The sequence below is a fragment of the Tupaia chinensis genome, unplaced genomic scaffold (genome assembly GCF_000334495.1).
Source record: "Tupaia chinensis unplaced genomic scaffold, TupChi_1.0 Scaffold000600_1, whole genome shotgun sequence".
Taxonomy (NCBI): Eukaryota; Metazoa; Chordata; class Mammalia; order Scandentia; family Tupaiidae; genus Tupaia; species Tupaia belangeri.
The window spans coordinates 7,522,346-7,543,661 of NW_006160117.1; the positions used below are offsets into that span (position 1 = coordinate 7,522,346).

General features: G+C 38.1%; 1 protein-coding gene across 1 annotated transcript in view; it reads right to left on the reverse strand.

The window, feature by feature from the left end:
- The window catches only part of DMD (dystrophin), a 1,496,890-nt gene that overhangs the window by 379,640 nt on the left and 1,095,934 nt on the right, over positions 1-21,316 (reverse strand). The window contains exon 30 of the mRNA XM_027775723.1: positions 7,666-7,812. Within this exon, the coding sequence (XP_027631524.1) occupies positions 7,666-7,812 (147 nt within the window). The remainder of the gene's footprint in view (positions 1-7,665; positions 7,813-21,316) is intronic.

Genomic DNA, 21,316 nt, shown 5'->3' on the forward strand with positions numbered 1-21,316 from the left:
AACCTCTGGGCCATATTACTTTCAAAATTACCTGGGCAATTTCAGTATCATTCCTCTTGAACAAAGGCTGGAAACCCAATGTTCTCAAGCTTGACAGTGCACTTTGACCTCAGCGTGCTGTCACTATCTTGGGCATTTGGATTTACACCCCCCTTCTTCAATTCTTTAAAGGGCCTTGCTCACATCCTTTTTCTTTCTTTCTTTCTCTCTTCTTTTATAGAGTTGAGGTTAAGCAGAAATGATTGTTCTTTCCTTACTGAAGGGATGTTTTCCTGGAACTTAATTGTCCTTTTTTCACGGGTCATTTTCTTCTTAATATCAACAAATCTTTCTGTGACCTAACCTTTTCAAAAACAAACACATTTTTCTTTTACTCTTTGTTCTTTTCATTTCCTTTACATTCATTTTTTTAGAAACTTCTGCCAGTGGGCACAATAGATGAGATGTTATAGTGGGAATTTTTTGGTAAGAGTAACTTATAGTTTAGAATGTGTTAATTTTTCTTACATGTCATAGAAATATTTTGGGGGGGAGTAGGTCCTATTTTTTTTTTTAATTTTAAAGAGTTTTTTGGAGTTTTTTGCCTTAGGGCATGTGCACTTGCTAGAAAGAGGGGAAGTGAGAAATCATGCTCTAGTGGGAGTGGCTATACAACAATCCTTTCTCCTTCATTCTCCTCACGGGAACTTGAGCAAGCACATACATGCTCCTGGTGTGAGTTTCAAGCCACCACAGAATCATGGTCAGCCATGTGGGAGTCCAGCAACATTACCACTATGCCATCTGCTGGTCACGTGTCAATCTGTCATTCAAGGTTACCAGATAAATTAAGTGCTCGGATCTCTCTCTTTCCGTGGCACCGTAACACTCCCCTAATACAGGGTTTTCTACTTGGCAGTATACTTACTTTCCCTTACCAGAGTCCTAATTTCTTAAGGTTTCTTACAGAAAGTCATGTTTGTTTAATCTTTTAAACTTGACTGTGCCTGACAAGTGCTTAACATAGGACTGTTGTTCTCAAAGTATAGTTCCTGAACCAGCAGCATATACCTCACTTAGAAACGTGCTACAAATACTGTATTTCAGGCACCACCTCAGACAAACTGAATCAAGAATTTTGGAGGTAGGGCCCAGCGATCTGTGTTTTAATAAGCTTTCCAGGTGATTTTGACACTTGCCAAAATTTGAGAACTACTGATGTAGGAAAATACATTTCCTTGGAGAATGGTATCTGACTCATCATTTTCTTCTGAGTTTTATGGTCTAACCACAAGCAGAATCCTTTTAGGTCTTGTTAAAGAAAAAGCCAAAGAAGAATATGCTAGGAAGACACTGGCAGAACTAACCTTTAGCAAAATTGAAGTGAAGGACATTTGGATGTCCTTTCCTTACCCTCGGTTAGTAATAGGCCCACATTATTTGTAAGAGCATATGGTGCAGCTCACCTAGGCTCCCTGCATAGAAGGGACCTCATAATGCAAAGTGATTAGTGCAGCGTCATTAAAGAAAAAAAAAAGGAAGGTATAAGGAAAATGTTCAAAATCTGTCAACACGTGTGAAGGATCAAATCTTGTGCTCAATAATGACAAGGACAAACATACATATTTATAGATAGAATACATACTTTAAAAACCTCTCACCAAAGAGAAGAATGTAAACTGTTCTTTCAGAATTTAAATTTTTTTCTATTAAAGTTTAAAAAAACACATGAATACTCCTACTGACTAGCTAATTGTGATTCCTGGTCCTTTCACAGATTTATTCTAATATGTCTATACAGACCAATTCCCAGTTAAAAAATATTATTGAAGAATCTGTAAACCAGAGATCTTAAAATGGCCTACTGCATTTGTATTGTAGTTTCTGTATAATATGATACTACAACACACACACACACACACACACACACACACACACACCACACATAAAGTAACATGGAGACAAGAAAAGAGGGTAAACCATTATGCAGGCATTACAAGTAAACCTACCTATAATGATTTTCTTAAGATGGTGTAAGCAGTAAAGAAGGTTTTGTTCAGTATGTCTTTAGACCAAATAAGACAATTACTATGTGTACTTAGTACATGGAAAATGTTCAGTCAGTGCTAATCAAATGAAAGGAGGAAAGACTGAAGGCAGGAATGGAATGTGCAGAAGATGAGAATCTAGATCCTTGTCACAGAAAGTTACCACCAATGTGTGCAAATGGAGTATGACAATACATGACTTTGGAAGAATCTTTGAAAACCTTTAAAAAAAAACATGTATAATGTATGTTACTGATCTTTAATTTAATAAAGTTAAGAGATTTCCTAACTGGAAATTCCTTCATATTATCCCATTTTCCCCCAAATGTTTACATTCCTTAAGTTCTATAGTCAATAAAGTATGTGCTTTTTATGTTAAAGAGTATATTTGCAGCTTCTACAGCTATTTGTAGGTCTACGCATGAGTGGAGAGAAATGGCAGAAGATTCCTTTAAATATTACTTGTGCTTGGTAAATAAAGAGGATGACTCACCATTCAATGTTTGTGTACTGCTTCAAAATTAGAAAAGTTTATTATCTTTTTTAACTTTCTTCCCATTTGCTATTGCTATTCATTTTCACTCAGTTATATATTAGCATTGGTTCTGCTTTAGATCTAATTCATTAGAATCACTTTTGGTTGATTTTAATACAATTGCTGAGTTCTAAAGGCAATGAGGAATATAATGCTTTAAAATTTTATATCCAAAACTACAAGTGTGATTTTAAGGGGTACACTGAACTAGGCTCATTAATCCATTGGCTTGTAAAAGGAAGATTTTAAAGTTAATACACCAGAGAATTATTTTAAAAAGAGGGCAAGCATGAAAAAAAGTGAAGTAATTCGCATTTCTGATGTCCAACCTAGCTTTAAAGTATGACTTTGTGAAGTCCAAACTTAATAGAACTTTGAGAAGAGGAAACAAAAATGGTATGAAAGTCACAGTTTAGAAGACTTGATTTAAATCTTGACTGACACAAGCTATGTGACTATCATTTTTTTAAAAATTGCATGCATTCCCTGGAGGCAGAGATAGAGAGAGAAAGAAAGTGAGAAAGCACCCCCATGGGGGATGGTTATGTTGCAATCCCTTTTCTTCAATTTCACATTTTGAGGTTTTTGGACAATTTGCACATGCACCTGGTATATTTCTCAAGTCATCAGGTCTACATATAAACTGTGTGGTTATTTGTGTGGCGTCTGGCCACCTTAACCACCACACCACCAGCTGGCTGTCATTGAATGGTTTTTAGTCTCAGTTTCATTACTTGTAAAGAGGAATAATGATAACATGTAAGCATAATCATAATACATCATTACAGTGCTCTTTTTTGAGAGAGAGATTTTTTGCTTTAGGTTGTGTGTGTTCTCCAGAGAGACAGAGAGACAGAAAGTGAGAAATCACCCCATGGGGGGATGGCAATGCCACAATCCCCTCTTCTCCATTCTCCTCTCAGGATTTTGGGCATGCACTCATACGTGCCCGGCTGTTTTAAACTGCCAGGTCCAGGACTTGAACTGTGGTCTACTATGTGGGAGTCCCACGAAGTAACCATTACACCATCTGCTGGTCCCTTTTAGTGTTTTGAGGGTTAAATGAGTCAATGTAAGTGAGAACGCTTTGTAACAACAAGGATTGCCAGTTTTTCTAACCCTACCCTAACCCTTTCTATGGGAAATTTCATTCCTACAGAAAGTTTCAAATAGGCAAACCAATGTCTCGTATTATCTATGGATCCAAAATAATTCCAGAACCCTCTACAAGGGGACTTCATAACATTTATAGAAAAATGAAATTAAATACAGGTTTATTTGGGTGCAAAATATTTTTGAAATCTATGGATAGTTTTTTTTTTTTATATAACGTGCATTTTCCATAATGGTTTTGAAGGCTTCTTGCATGTGCTCCTTTTCTATGTATGAGTGAATTGTGACTGTGCCTTTCTCTACTGTCGATGGGTACAGCTATATAGATTTCCTGTTTCCATCAGTTTGACTGATATTGCATACAACTGAAAAACCAGCAAGGCTTTCTTCGAAAAGCAGAATTAATGGCTCATGTACTAAGCCCAGGATATTCTCAAAGTATGTAACCCTATTCCTTCTATTATACTATTGTGACCAAATTTAACACTGTTTTTCTCTTTTCACATTTATATCTGCCTTTTCACTAGTATAACTCTCTATTTTTTCAGTTTTCCTTCACCTTAACAGACAGGTGCAAAGATGAATCTGTACCTTTTTTTCCCCCCTAAGTTTTTCCATGGGGTGCATGCACTGGCCACAGAGAGACAGGGAAGAGAGAGAGTCAGAAATCACCCCCGGGGGGGGATGGCCATGCCACAATCTCCCATCCTCCATTCTCTGCTTGAGATTTCGGGCATGCATGCACATGTACCCAGTGTGTTCTCCAAGCCATTGGATCAGGGACTTAATCTACATGGCCAGTCATGTGGGATCCAGTCCCATACCACCAGCTGGCTCTGTAGTTGGTTTTTAATCCTGGCTTTAGTGACTGACATAGTAATGCAAGTGACTAAATTATTTTTATAGACATATGATGTCATAATGATGGTGGGCTCAAGCTTCCCACTACAGGAGTGGGATAAGTAGTTACTCTGACATTCATTCTTCTAAATGTTAAATGTCTTGACAGTATGTACAAGTTGTTCTTCCAATAACGAGAATAAGGTTGTGTGAACCTCATTTCTTGCTTTGTTTACTCTCTACACAAGGGTTCCCATTTATAATATAGCACAGTGGTTAGATTATGGACAAAGAAAAAAATGGAATCAATATGACCTGGTTATGCAGAAACCAAAACCTTGGATTTATCAGCTTTCTGCTAAAAATACTTTTTGAGCATACCCTTAAGGTCATGCTTAAAAATAGAAACATGAAATGTGATAAAATAAGAACATATACCACAGATTAATTGAACTATTTAATATAAAAAAATACTGTATATGTAGGTTTGGAGATGACAGATTTAAATCTAGAGTTATAGACGGGGAAACATAATTCCAACAAGCCACATCTGTATTATGAATAGAGGAAGCAACTTCAAATTTAGTTATATTACATCATCAGGAAAATTACGGCATATTTTTTCTGTGTTTTTCCATGCAAAAATGCGTCACGACTTTCCTGACAACTCAACAGTTCTAAATTATACTTTGTGATATAGGTATCCCCCTCAGGTATCCAGATACAGAATCATAGGATTGAACTGAATGTGACCTTAAACAAATGAACTGTTTCATTTTAAGAATGAGGAGAAGTTAAATTGAAAGAAGTTGAATGGTTTTCCCAAGAAAATATGGTCAAATAATGGCTGAGTTTAAGTTTAAAGTCAAGATTCTCACTATTTGCTCCAATATTCTTTTTAATTTTTTTTTAACTTGCCAGGAGTGTGTCTTCTTTCTCTAACTTGTCAAAGACAGAGACAAAGATACATACAGAGAAAAAGAGAAAGCACCTCCCTATGGGGGATGGTCATATTACAATGCCTTTTCCTCTATTTGTCCCTCCTTTCAGGATCTTTGGCATCCACACACATGTGTCCAGCAGGATTTATTTTTTTCACTGCCTGGTCTAAGACTTGAACCATGTGGTTGGCCATGTGGGATCCAATTGCCTCAACCACCAGGCCATGGCTAGCCCTTCAATATTCTTTTCACTATATCACACTATCTTCTTACATGTAGTTCCTTATACTTACAACCAAGACCTTTATTGATTTTACAGAATGAATTAGAATGAAGCTATTAATACTTTCTCACACTTCATATTAAAAAAAAAACAACAGTGTAACTGGAATGGATCACTTAGCAGTTTTTAAGAGAGATTTTTGCTATAGGGTGCATGTGCTCACTGGAGAGACAGAGAGAGAGAGACAGAAAGACAGAATGTGAGAAATCACCCCCGGGAGTAGGGGTGGCCATGCCAGAATCCCTTCTCCTACATTCTCCTCTTGGGATTTTGGGCATGCACGCACATGTGCCCACTGTAAGTTTCAAGTCAGTGGGTCCGGGACTCAAACCATGGTTGACCATGTGGGAGTCCAGTGATGTAACCATTACACCATCTGCTGGACCCAAGCATTGATTTTTTAAAAATTATTATTCAGTCATAATCTTTTGACCTCATTTGGAAATTTACACATGGTTGTCACAAATTTCATACTACATTCTGAAAGTGAATGTGACATATAGCTCTCTGAAGGAACATTTTATAAAATAGTTCAGGAGTCCTTGAATGGGACAAATGTGTTCCCTTGTTTTTCTTTGAACATTTTTTACTTTCTTTATTTATACTTAAAATGAAAAACATAGGAAGGGTGAAGTTCATAAGATTTTAGTAGTACTCAATCACTCTGGAGCAAACAGACATTGAAAGGCATATAATCTCTTGCCTATATTGCCTTGCTTTAGTCAATGCCACTTATAACAATCTATAATACAAATATTTCAAGACTATCTATCATAAGAATTAAATTACATGAGATCTCAAGAGGTCTTGAATTTGAAAGCTGTTTTTATTAAACATCTAACAATCCTTTAACACAACTTTCAATAACACCCCTAAATGGCCTGCCGATAGGAAAGTAATCTGGTTTATCATTTTTTCTTATTAAAACATTGAAAGCAAATGTTTTTAAATCCAGTTTTCTCTCTGTCCTCAAGAGCACACTATCTGCATCCCATGAATTTAGAAAAGGAGAGAAAATGATTCTCTAATCTTATGGTTAAACCAGTTTTAGGGTATAACACAGTACCCTTCACATAGGAACATATAAACACCCTACCCCATCACCACAACCATGTTTTGAGTTCTTCTTACAACCCAGGTGCTGGACCAAGAACTCCACATGAATTAGCTCACTCTATAACCATGTTAGAGACAGGAAAGCTGACAACCCAGAAAAGGTAAGTGGCCTCAATGTCACTCAGGTAGTAAATCAGATTCCAAAATCTGGGTGCTATAATAATGATCTTAACTTTAGTAACACTAAGAACTAAAATTTATGGAGTGTTTACTATGTGGCAAATTCTGTTCCAAGCACTCGCCATGTATTTTGACTTATTCATCCTAATAACAAACTGATATTGTAGAGAATTTTATGATTGCAATGTTGTTTTACAGATGAGAGACTGAAGCACAATTAAGTAATCATCCTAAGGTCCCACAGCTAGTATGACCTAGTCTATACTTAAATTCCCTGTATTTACTATGAAAAACTTGGTTTGTAATGTAATGATCTTTCTTTAACTAATTTTAGAATAGAACTTACTATTGACTATTGTTTAAATTAGGATTCCAAAAGTAAAGCTGTTTTTCATACTCAAGCAATACTGTACAAAGGAATGGTCTGCCAGCAACTCAGTTCTTCCATCATGGTTTAGCATTATCTTCCATGTTTATTAAAAAATATACCAAACTCTAATTTTTAGCCACTTCTAAATATTAGTAGCTCAGAAGGCCTATATAGAAACTTATCAAATAATGTAAAATATCTTATCATCACAAATATTATCATGAACATGAAATAATTACTTTTACTGTTCTTCACAAACAAGCTTCATGTATATATTATTCTATTGTAACAAAAAGCATCAATGCTCTTAATGTGCCTACCTGCAGAAGTTTCCACCTGGTGTTCAGGTCTTCCAGAGTACTGAGGTTATATGGTGAGAGCTGAATGCCCAGCGTGGTAAGCTGGCGAGCAAGGTCATTGACGTGGCTTACATTCTCTTTAAGAGGTGCAATTTCCCCTCGAAGTGCCTGTGTGAAATAGCCAAGAACAAATTGGAAGATGAGCATGTTGAAAGCAAAGGAACATAAGGGTCAGACAATAAGGCAGTGATAACACAACTGGACCCACATGGGAAGGTCTTGAGTTAACATCATCAGGCTTCCCTATCCATGCTGGGTATGTGCATGTGTGCCCATGATTAGGGCTGGCTGGAGCTGGGGATGGATCATGGCATGAGGACCTTGTTGTTGGAGGTGGGGGCAATTGATTTTTCTCTGTCTTTCTTTCTCATGAAAGAAATAGAAAAATAAAAATAAAGGAAAGTGAGGGCCAGTAAGTGGCAGAGTGGTTAAGGTGCTAGACTTCCATGTGGCTGAACACAGTTTGAACCCCAGACCTGGTGGCTTGAAACTCGTACCAGGTGCATATGCATGCAAACCCAAAACCCCAAGAGGAAAATGGAGAAGAAGGGATCAAGATGTGGCCATTCCCGCCTGGGGGGTTATTCCTTGCTTTCTTTCTCTCTGGTGAGTGCATGCACCCTATTGCAAAAAAATCTCTTAAAAAATGAAGTAAAGAAACGTAGACACCTGGAAACTATAAAATAAATAAATAAATAAATAAATATTGCTAGCCCTGAGGCAATGATATTAAAAACTGGGGCATTTGGGGCGGTGGGTTTTAGGATTAGTTTCCTTAGCGTGATCTGAGAGAACTGCTTCCACTATGTGAGAAAGCAGCAAAAAGATGCTAAGAATGAAGAAGAAGCCCTCACCAGACATGGAATCTGTGGGTGCTTTAGCCTTTTTAACCTCCGGAGTTGTGAGAAATAAATGCCTGATGTTATAAGCTACCTAGTTTATGGCATGTTTGTTACAGCAGTCCAAACAGACACTCTGTTATGGAGGTATCACAACAATGGACATTTATTCATGGATTAAATAGTGGTACTGAGCACTTTCTAATGCTGTGGTGACTTCTATTCACACAAAAACTGATTTTGTTTCTATACAACAACTACCGGAGGCTGGTTGTTGGAGAATTCATATTTTACACATAAGGAAAAAAAAAAAACTTGCACAGGTTACACCTTGCCAAATCTCCAAGGAACCTGGAATACATACACTGGTTGCCTGCCTCCGGAGTGCATAGTCTTTTATTTTTTTCCTTTTAAGTTTATTTATTTATTTATTTTGGGGTTTAGACAGAGACAGAGACCCAGGCAATCATTAACAGCATTGTCACACCATGTTCCAGTCCTAGTCTCAGTCAACCTGCGTATGCATTCTTGGCACACTCAGGGAGGCTGTGGGATGCAAACTGAAGACATTGCCCATGTGTGTCCAGCTGCATTACTACTGCACCATTACTTGACCCCAAAAATGCATGTTCTTCTTTTTTATTGCTAGAGGGCATGTGTATGAGAGAGAAAGAGAGAGAAAAAACACCCCTACCAATGGGGTATTGTCATTTCACAATCCTTCTTCCTCCATTTCTTCATCCCATCAGAATTTGGGGCATGCACACACATGCATTTTGTGTGTTTTTCAGCCACTGAGCCAGGACTCGAATGGCTGTCAGCCATGTGGAATCTGCCTCTGTGTGCATAGGACTTAACCACTGCACTATGGGACTTGCCCCTCAGAATGCATATATTTAATACGATAACAAATCCCTCTCCTCAAGAAACTCTAGATTGGCAAAGTAACAGGAACAATATAGTGCTGCTAGATTTCAAATTCTGTTCATCTCATAACCAGAAATGGATCCTTATTTTGCTCAATAAAAAGATACATTCGACCGTAAAATACTGTATTCATACTTCTCACCAACTACATAATAAATAGTTTCATTTAGGAAATAGGGTATTTTGTCAGTTCCTGAGAATGACTTCCAGGTTTCCTGGCATTTGAGTCCTTGTTGCAACGACTTCAGAAGGCTCCCATGGGGCTCCTCAGCTGTCTCCAGAGCACTAGAGCAGGCGTGTATGATGCAATGAGAAGAGGAACCCTATGCAGATATGCAGAGGATATTATCATGTATCATATCTACCCTATCGAGATGGCATTTATAGATCTTTAACATGATGCATGATGTCCAAGTGTTCCAATGAGCAATTTCTAAGGGACAAATTCCCACACTTAGGAGAATAGTTTCTGTAATGTGACTTCTGTGCACAAGGACAGCATCCCTTACTTGACTGTATGAGTTGTTTTGACTTGCTTGGTCTAGGCAGGAGCTCTGTCTATAGTTTACTAGGTTGATAAAAACCACTGTTTATAGTGACTTCATCTACAACCATTGAATTCTCTCCCATTCCAAATTGAAGAAGCCTGTGTGTACATTCAAAATGAGAATATTAATTTCTTTTTTTCAAATAAACCAGAATATCTCACCAATGAAATCTGGGCTTGTATGGAGGATATTATTCTCACATATAGTTCTTAGATAATATAAGACACGGTGACAATCACTCTGCTGAACTTTAAGTTTTTTGGTTTTTGTGTTTTAGTTTGCTATGGGGCATATGTGCTTGCCAGAGAGAGACAGAGAGAGGCAAAGAGAGAGAAAGTGAGAAATCACCCCCTGAGGGGCATAGCCATGCTACAATCCCTTCTCCTCCATTCTCTTCTCAGGATTTTGGGCACATGTGAATATGTACCTGCTATGTGGCTCAAGCCACCTGTCCAGGACTTGAAGTACACATGGACTCCAGATGCCTTAAGCACCATGCCACTTGGCTAGCCCATGAGCTCAGTTTTACAAGTAGTCATTAAATAAATTATATTTTAAAATAATGGGGTTAATTTTGGGGTGATGAAAAAGTTCTGACACTAGGCAGTGGTGGTGGCACAACCCTGGAAAGATACTGCCACTAAATTGTACATTTTAAAAGGGTGAATTTCATGGTATTTAAATTACATAGCAATAAAAATAAAAATTTAAAAATCTCTTCTGACCACACACATGCAAAGTTGATAAAGATGAGTACATCTTGATCAACTCATCTTTATCAACTTCATGTCATTAAAATTTCCATAAAGGCTGTTAATAAATGTTATTATTCCATTTCTTTATGAATAAATAACTGAATTAAAAGAATCAGAACAAGTGCCCACAGAGGAAGGTGGATAAAATCCGTACATATGAATTCATATTCCTAAAAGGAAATGATCCATAATCATTTTGTTTTCCATACTACGAAGGATAGAAAACAGATTTCCTTTTTTGAAGAATTACTTATTTAATTTAATTTATTATTATTACTGTTGTTTAACTTGCTATGGAACACATGCACTCACCAGAGAGAGACAGAGAGAGTGACAGAGGGAAAGTGAGAAAGCAAGTCACCAGGTCCAGGACTTGAACCATGGTTGGCTATGTGGGAGTCTAGTGCCTTAACTACCATGCCACCGCTGGCACCTGAAAACAGATTTCTTTAATGTTGGTGGGGAAACCTAGACAAGGACTACGATTATAAAATAGAACCACTCTCATTCGGATAATAAAGTATTTCTAGGAACCACAAAGAAGTATCACGTGAGGGGGAACTGTCAACAGGAACCACAGCGGAAAGGGCAGGAGAGCAGGCATAATCTGTGGACACTGAAGATGAGCCCTTTGTGTTAATCATCTCCCTCCAGCAGCAAAGGCTCTCAGCCATTGAGTGCCCATCCCTGTTAAGTCAGATCAATACTTCTGCTCCTGCTAGGTCATGTTATACGCATGTTCAAATGTCTCTTCTTAGACTCTTTCCATTTTAACTTTGCTCTCCAAAGTCCTTGGTACAGATTTTAATCATGTATCAATGTTTTGGAAGATGAAGAGGATTAAGAAATAAGTTCTAGTACTCATAATTCATCACAATGCTTTCCCTTGCTTTGCTTTCTTTTCCTTTTTAATTGCCAGAGGGTGCATGCACTTACCAAAGGGAGGCTGAGAGACAGGGTGTAGGTGGAGTGAGAAAGTGCTCCTCAGTGTGGTATAGTCCCACTACAATCCTTTCTCCTCCATTTCTCCCTTCTGTCAGGATTTGGAGCAAACACACACATGTCCAGCTGTTTCTCAAGCTACCAGGGCAGGATTTGAATTGCAACTAGCCATGTTGCATCTGACTCCCTTAACCACTCTGGCACTGGGCGGGCCTTGTTTTTCTTTTGAAAATTTACTATTCTTCTCTCAACTCTATACTGCAGGATCTTGGGATTTATTTTTTTCTCATTCTAATCTAGCAATGACAGTTGAAGCTCTCTGAATTGATATCTACTTCATACTCACCAGACGAGCCAGTCTTCATTCTCTCTGTGAAACACTCTGACAAGAGGTTCTAACAGCCTCAAAATAAAGAAATATCTGTAAGTATGCATGACCCCCATGAACTTAAAGTTTTGTGTTTTAGTTTTCTACGGGGGTTTTGTGTTTTAGTTTGCTATGGGGCGTATGTGTTTGCCAGAGAGAGACAGAGAGAAGTAAAGACAAAGAAAGTGAGAAATCACTCCCCCAGGGGTATAGCCATGCCATAATCCCTTCTCCTCCATTCTTTTCTCAGGATTTTGTGCACAAATATACAATGTGTCCGCTGTGTTGACCCATTGGCTATCAGTTTTGTGTATGTTACAGCTGTCAGTTGTATGTTCTCAAACCTGTTTTAGCCAGGTAGTACTGCAATTACATAGTTTAGAGGTTTCCAGTGGCACAGATGGTAGCATACTGATCTGCAGTGCTGGAAGTCACATGGCAGACCTCAAGTTTGGATCCAAAGTCAACCTGAAATACACTGGGCTTGGGTGCCTGAGATGCTGATTAGCTAGAGCTGTAGGAAGGGGATTATGGCATGATGAGACCCTGTCCAGGGAGCCTGTCTTTCTAGTGTATTCTCTCCCATGAAAGAAATAAATTGAATAAACTTTAAGATAAGAAAAGAAAAAGATGATAAATATTGTTGAAGTATTACAGTGGTGGACTAGACAACTGTAAAAGATTAAGAAAATAATCCTCCAAATTTAGATGGAGTCTGTATTCACAATGCTTCTCATGTTTCCTGATAGGCTCACTCTACTTTAAGAAACAAATCAACAAACAAAACCTGGAAAGGGAAATAAAAAAGTTTGTATTATCAATGTGATTTTTATGGAGAACTAGAATCAGTAAATCTACACTCAAAGGAAAAGTTCCTTACCCATGAAAATATTAGTGACTGTTTTATGTTAAAATAGAATGTATAAACTGTATTTTCATGGTCCCTTCATTTAATGACTTTCTCAATTAACTGTTGAACTATGAGTCCTAACTGAGTTGGAATAGAGAGTATTTATTATAAGTTTTTCCTATACTATTATTTTCCTACTAGTGCTACTGCTACTAGTACTATCACTAATTAAGGAAAAAAGCCAAATGTTCTGTTTAACCCGAATGCCTACATCCCTGTAAAGATATTTGGCACTGAAAGCTTTGACTGGGGAGAGATCTGTTGATAAAGAGATAATCTGGGTATCTTGATGGGCTTGGGCACACTGAAGGACTTTAGCTAGATAGACATCATCACGAGGGTTCTAAGCACATGTGGATGAAATAAAGGAGATAACTGAAGGTAGACATGACTAAGAGAGGCACCAGGCAATAGCACAGAAGTAACACAACTAGACTCACATAGGAAATGTCCTGGGTTCAGGTCCCAGGACTTCCCTGAGTATGCTGGATGTGTATACATGTACCTGTAATCCAGGCCACTTGAGACAGGGGCGGATTGTTGCACAAGGACCTTGTTGTGGGTACCTCACTTTCTCTTCCTCTCCAGAAGAAATTAATTAACTAATTAACCTTTTAAAATTGTTTTGAAAATCTAAAAGAAAAGACAAAAGGCAAAAGGAGGCAGGAGAATACTCAAGTCCATCCTCACTTTGGCATTTGATGTTAGTTCTGGTGGCAGCTTCATACCATTCAAGGATGGCTCACTGTTATAGGCTGTCAGTGCAACAAGGATGGCCCTCTAAATGCTGAATCAAAGACAAACTTTAAGGGAGAATACAGGTACTGTGTCATTTAAATGGATGCAATTTTGGCTTTCCCTGTATTTCAAATATTAGAGCTTTTTCTATTACACACATAGTTTATGTTTAAATTATTAAACACTATACATAAAATGTCAAAAAGTACGGTCACCTTGAGCAATATGATGTGCTATTTAAGTGATTCCAGGATTTCATTAGGTTTTCTAGTTTGGAAGCAGTAAGTGAGAAAACATTGAAGGGAGCCATTATACTGTGGAATTTCTTTGAATCACTTAAACATTTGGAATATGTTCTCCATGGAAGAGCAAACCAAGCCTAATTTTATTATGACTAGTTTCACACAGGCAGAATTCTCACTTTATTAAATGTTGTCTGATTATAGATATAAAAGTACTGATTTGGAATGATATATAAATCTGATACGTCAAGTTTTTCTTCCTTTTATAAAATTAAACTGTCAGGTCTTTGCTTACCTTTATGTAGTTTAAGATTTGTTTAAATATACATTTAGGATTACAGTCATCAATAACTTTTGCAACAAAAGAAAGGAATTGTCTATTAACAAGGGAACATTATCTTCAAGGGAGACCTGACAGTTATGAGAACATCCCTAATTGAGGGGATTATACTTTGAGGATCTCTGTCTCCTCTGTGAAGAAGGAGGCAACAGATCTAGCGTAGATTGCAATTCACAGAGTGTAATACATATTCGTTGAATGAGAACATGAATTAAGGGTAAGTGGGAAGGAACATTTGAATTTGTTGTGATACTGTGAAAGGAAGTTGACCTAAGAAATATAGTGAGGTTGCCAGACAGTGCTGAAGGCCCATTTGAAGCTGAGGATCAAAACACTGTAGCTGAACCAATCTGCCTAGCTCCTCACTTTCCCCACCATTGTTCCGTGCAAGCATGGAAGAAGCATTTGATACTGTCTTGTTGTTGTTGTTGTTTTAATTGCCTGAGATTCACGCACACACCACAGAGAAAAAGAGAGAGAGAAAGCACACTCTAATGGAGCGTGGTCACACCACAATCCTTTTCCCTCCCTTTCTGCAGCCTGTCAGGATCTTGTGCACACATACACATGCACCCTAGATGTTTTTCAAGCTGCCCGGGGCTGGGATTTGACCCATGGAGTTGACCATGTGAGATCTCCCACTCTTATACATAGGGCTTAACCACTGCTCTGTGGCCATCCACATGTGTGGAGTTTTATCAGATGATTGTGGCACAAGTATTTGGATCATTGGGAAAGTCACGATGCACTTTAACATAGAAGAGCATAGCAAAAATATGCCATATGACTTTTCCAAAGACCTAATACTTTGGGATGAGGGAATTTTAGTTTTAGATACAATAAGATTGAAAAACAGACCATGGAATCTAAGGAGAAAATTGAAGCAAGATGAGGCTTGCTGGACGGAAAGTAGAGGGGTCAATTGTGGAGGTCCAGCAGCATCTGAGAAAGGCCACAGCAGGAGTAACTGAACAAATGAGAGAGACAGAGACAGAGACAGAGAGAGGAAACTTTGGAGTGTCGAATTACCTCTGTCAGACTTATCACTTAGGAGTTTATTTATAAATGGATATATATATATATATATATAAATGATGCTACTAAAATTCTCAAAATTTTTCCTTCCTAAGTATATTCCAGAAATTTTTATTTATTTTTTCGAGAGATTTTTGCTATAGGGCATGTGCACTCACCAGAGACAGAGAGACAAAAAGCAAGAAATCACCCCCTCCCCAGGGGGGATGGCCATGCCACAATCCCTTCTCCAGTCTCCTTTCAGGATTTTGGGCACACATGCACATGCTCCCAGCATGAGTTCTAAGCTGCTGGATCCCAGACACAAATCACTGTAGACTATAGGGGAGTCCAGCAACACAACCATTATGTCATCTGCTGATCCTACCTCCTGAAAGCTTAACCTCTTAATTCATAGAGGTCGTATCTCACTAAGAATTCAAAATTAGTAGGGTCTGACAAGAAAGTGTTGTTATAGAGCTACATATACTTTGCAGAGACATTTACATTACAAATACAATTTGAGAACTAAAGTAGTGAATCACTGCATTTCTCTCTACAATAAAACCCTACTGAACAAATGTTAGTGAGCCAAGACCATTGAAAAATAGCCTAAAAAGAGGAGGTGTTAGGATTCCTCATGCTGGTTTAGTCATGAGAGCTGAAAAGGAAGAAATAGAAATCTTGTTTGTTAAGTATAGGTCTTTAGTACTTGTATTGGGACTCTTACATGTGTCTCAGCGTTGCTCTCACAGAACTCTTAAGCAGGATTTCGGGGCAGGTACAGCCCAGCTATGCTTTACAGCTTCTACATTCTGGGTGGGCATATCATTCTAATGAGGCCAAGAGAGTCAAGGACCATACCCTACTTTGCCCAGAAGATCACAGACCTACTAGAATCACTAAAACACCTGGCAGGAATGAGCTATTCAAGTGAAGTTGGACCAATTAACAAGAATCACAGGATGAGGTGTAGACAAGCCTTTTATGAAAGGCATTAGACTTGGAGAATTTCATTGTTATCTGTAACTGGCTTTTCACTCTGGTTGGTTCCCTGACTGGTGGTGTGCCCAGGATGTGGGTTCAACTTTGGTCTCAGATACCTATTGTTTTAGGCCAAGTTTCAGGAAAGCAGAGTTTCAGTGTTCTTAAGAGAAGGGGAAGGAGAAAAGCCAGAAGGCAAGATAAGAATGCTAAGAATGTGGTCTCTGCTGGAGACCAGCATTCCCTGGTCCCATGGGGTGCTCTGAAGCACAACTTACACCATAGTGGGGCCCATATTACATCTCTGGCAGTCTTACGCTGAAAGGGTGGTATATAGTTTGCTAATCGAAGTGGTTTCCTTTAGGCTGAGGGAGTTTCCCTGGACAAAGGTGCAACTATGAGACATTAGTAGCCAGTATTCAGAATTGCTGGAGGCTGGGTGAATGAGCCAGCAAAGTAATCTGGCTGGGGCACAAACTACACTGACAACACTTACTAAATTCTCATAGTTTCCCAAACTCTTTTACCCTCAGACTTTAGATGTCAGGCACTTTTTATGGTGTTTATTCAAGAGCCTTATGCGAATTCTCATTACTGATATTATGGGGTGGGGCCAGCAGGTGGCGTAGAGGTTACTGCACTGGATTCCCATAATGCTGACTGCAGTTCGAATCCTGGACACAGTGACTTGAAAATCATGCCGGGCAAGTGTGTGTGACTTCCCAAAATCCCAGGAGGAGAACGGAGGAGAAGGGGTTGTGATGTGGTGATCATTTCTGGGAGTGGTTTCTCACTTTCCCTCTCGCCATTTCTCTCTGTTTCTCCCCAAAGAGAAGACACACCCTATGAAAAAAACCTTGAAAAAATTTCATGGGCTATCTCATAGAGCTTCTACAAAACTGGGACATGTCACCCTTGCCATAAGGTTGAGTCCTTGGTTTCTGCCAATTTCTGAGGAATTTGGAGAGCTAAGATACAGGGGGTACTTTGTAGAGTACATGAATACAATCCTCTGCCTTCACTGTAACTTTGGCCTCTGATAGAAACCTTCTTGACAATAAATTATGTTATTTAAACATGTACTCATTTTTAATAGAGATGTGATTGCAGTCCAATCCAGCATCCGTTTTTACTGAGGTAGCCCAAAGGCAAAATATTATGCAGTTTCTTTTCATTGTGTTCTCTGCACTCAGTTTTCAGGGCAATTTATATTATAAACCTTCATATTTGGGCATGATCACTTTTGATGAGCAAACTGAATAGGACATAAATAATGAAGCAAACCCAGAACTAATGACCTAGAAGTAGCATAATCAGGATGACTTGGGGAAGGTTAAATGAAGAACAAAGACTTTAGGAAAACAATGTGAAGTTTGTAAGAATGAAAAAAAATTGGTGATTTTCCAAGCAATTATCAGTAATTGTATTTTAACTATGGTTTCCTCTCAAACCCAGCACACTTACAAATTTGTGGCACTCAAAAAACAGCAATTAACTGCTGTGTTTTTTTCCATGAAGAATAGGCATGTTTTTCATGAAAAATGGTCTCTAGTTTCTCTTCACATTAGTGAAAAAGAATGCACACCCAAACATAAAAGCAAAATTCTTTTTTTTTTTTTAACATTTTCTCCCTTTCTATTGATCATAATTCTTCATCTTCAGGACATGGCTTCACTGTGAAGGGTTTAACCTCAACAGCTGACTCACACCTTAATCATATTAACAGTGTCTGTTTTCTTTCCTTTATTGCATGTTCATATCCCCTTCACGTATATAATTTGTAAATGAGGAACAGGACAGCACTGATCACAAAGGATTGGCTTTTACTTTCAAGAGGACATTGAACAAAGCTTAGGTACTTTAATGTTTTTCAGAACTTGAGTCTGTAACCCCTAACTCTGAATATAAATTAGTTCCCTTTGATAGAAAAGAAACAAACAAAGTAAACTCTCCCAAATATTTTAAGCTTTCCATTGCTTTCTGACAGGAAGCAAATAAAAAGGTAGTTCATGAGTATTTTACAGAGGTGTTTTTAAAACGCAAAATATAAAAAGGTTTCTAATGAGGATAAATAAATCATTAATCAGGCCATGTTATAGGCTGCTAAGGAACAGAAAAAAATGACATTGTTTTCTTCTGAGAAATTTTAATTATATGTGACACAGCATAAAGTGAAATGGCATTAATAAAATCTATCAACTTATTTAAAAATAAGCGATAATCCATAAACCACTAAAAAAAAAATCAACCATGAGGATATTGATTTTTCAAGTTCAGGAGTTACTGTAGACAGATTCAGTTTCATATTTAACAAGTTCTTTGAACTTCCAAACAATTTATGGTCTGTGCCACATTTGCGACTGCTGTTGCCCCTGAGTGGAGGTGTTATGTTGCTCTCTCCCTCCCTTAAATGGCTCAAAACGTCAGTATAATAAGGCAGTGATTTTCATATAACATAACGTGTGTAGTACAATCATGTGGAGGTCTTGTTAACACGCAGGTTGCTGGATCCTACCTAGTGTTTTTGATTTATGAGGTCCAAAGTAGACCTCAGAATTTGACGTTTCTAGCAAGAACTTAGAATAAGAAGAATTTCTAGAACTCTCCAAGCTTCTTCTTGTCCTAGAATCTTCATGTATGCTATTCTCTCTGCTTGAAGTTTCATATTTTCTGTCTTGGCTTGCTTTCTTCCATTCATATACTTCAAATCTCAGTTAAATGTGATCAATACAGAGAGTCCATCCCTGGCTGCACTATCTAAAGTAGACACCCACAATTTTACTCACTCTCATAACCCTTTTGTCCTCTTAACCCTAATCACAGTTTGCATGTGCATATTTGTTTGCCTATTTATTTATTCTTGTCTGTTCCTTCCCAAGACCTGAACATTCATCAAAGCCATTCTAAATCTTTTTTTTCTTTTTTGCCATTATATACCTATACTTGGTATATGATAATCTCTCAATACATTTTGATTAACGAATAAGTAGTAAAAAGAATTGGGCACCTTTGGATCAATTACAAATACTTCAGACCAATATATCTGTTCTCAAAATGCTTCACACAGTTTCCTAAGAAAAATCTAACACCAAGTACCTTAGTAAGAGAAACTGCTCATTTCCTTTAAATTCCATATCTGAATTATTTATTTCTACCACTTGATTTATTTTATGTTGGAATACGTGCTAATATCTGAAGCATATCTAACAGAGCAAGGCTATTACATTTCAGTTTTTTTGTATCAACCAGGAATTTCTTATGAAAAGGGAGGAAGTGTAAAAAAGGAAACTATGTTCTGCTGATGGTGATCCAACTGGTCTATCTTCTGGAGTGCATTTTAATGAGAATGAATAAAAGCCTTAAAATATCTATATATGGGACCTGCAGGTAGAGTGATGGTTAAGGTGCTGGACACTCCCACATGGCCAACCACAGTACAGTTCGAGGACCTGGCAGCTTGCTTTCTCACTTTCCCTCTTTCTGTCTCTCTGGTCAAACTAAAAATAAATGAATGAATAGATAAAATTAAATATATAATTAAAAAATATCTATATATGAAAAACTAGTAGACTAACTGCTAAGGTTGCCATGCAAAACTGTATAGCAAAATTGCACTGAAATCCAATCTTGGTGCCCCTACTGAATTGGCAAGCCTTGGTACAGGACTGGGATATCTTGAAAGAAAGCAGTGCCTTTTGCTCCTTTGCCCAGAGATCCTTGTGAGGACCGGGATTATAGATGCTGGGGTTGACATTACAGATGATCTCTGTCTCTGTCTCTCTCTTCCTCCATCTCTCTTTTTCTGTCTCTATCTCTTCCCTCTCATTCTCATTTTTTTGGGGGTTACCACTACAAAAACATTACTTCAATAATAACATGAGAAAACAAATCATCAAATATTAAAATATAACAAAATTAATTTACAAATATTTTCATGCATTTCCTCTTGTGTCAAAAGGGAATGGTAAAGGTTGACACTTCAGGCTTATTATGAAGATGAATGACAGGGTCCAACAGGTGTTGTGTTGATTAAGGTTCTGGACTCCCACATGGCTGGTCTTGGTTCAAGTCCTGGACCTGATGGCTTACTTTCTCACTTTTTCTCTCTGTCTCTTTCTCTCTAGTGAGGACGTGTGCCCTATAGCAAATTAAAAATAATAAATAAAAAAAGATGAATGACAGGTCCCCACAATGCACCGTGTGTAGAAAGCGGCTTCTCCAGTCGGGGAGAAGAGGAAAGTGTAGGAATAGAGGTGCGAGGATAGAGAATCTGCTTTTACTTTTTATTACTCTTTGATCCTAATTATCTTCTGCAACATGTATGTCACAGCTGTCTATGCTAGTTTATGCTTGTGCGAATCCCAGTGATATAAAAAACACCCAGCTCATGGCAGGGTGGTTACAGCCCCTGGATCCCACATGGAAGACTGTGCAGTTTGAGTCTCACGCCTGCTAGCTTGAGAAACACTTTGGGTGCATGTGTATCCATATCCAAAATCCCCAAAGAAGGGAGAAATGGAAGAAAAAAAGATTACAGTGTGACCATCCCCACATGGGATCCTTTCTCACATTCCCTCTCTCTCCCTCTCTGTCTCCCTCCGACGAGTACATGTGCTGTCTAACAAATTTTTTAAAAAATCATGAAAAAAAAAAAAAAACAGATGAATGACAAAGTTGGGTCTTTTTCTCATTCTTTTACTCCATCTACTAGTTAAACATTGTGTCAAGCAACATTGTCATATCACGTCCTATTCAGGCTTGTTCAGGAAGACTGCAAAGCAGTGGGTAATAAGTTCACTCATTAGAGAGCTAGGACCCTTTCTAGGGTAGATGCCTTTTTGGAGTTTTCTCATATCACTCAAGGGAAACCCGTCTTTTCTCACTGCTCTATCATGTAGCCTTAGAAGGTCTCCTTAAACTAGACATTGGGATGTGGATTCATGAAATCGATAAAGGAAGAGGAAGCATGGCAGGGAGAAGAAACATATATGTTCAAAGCTTTACCA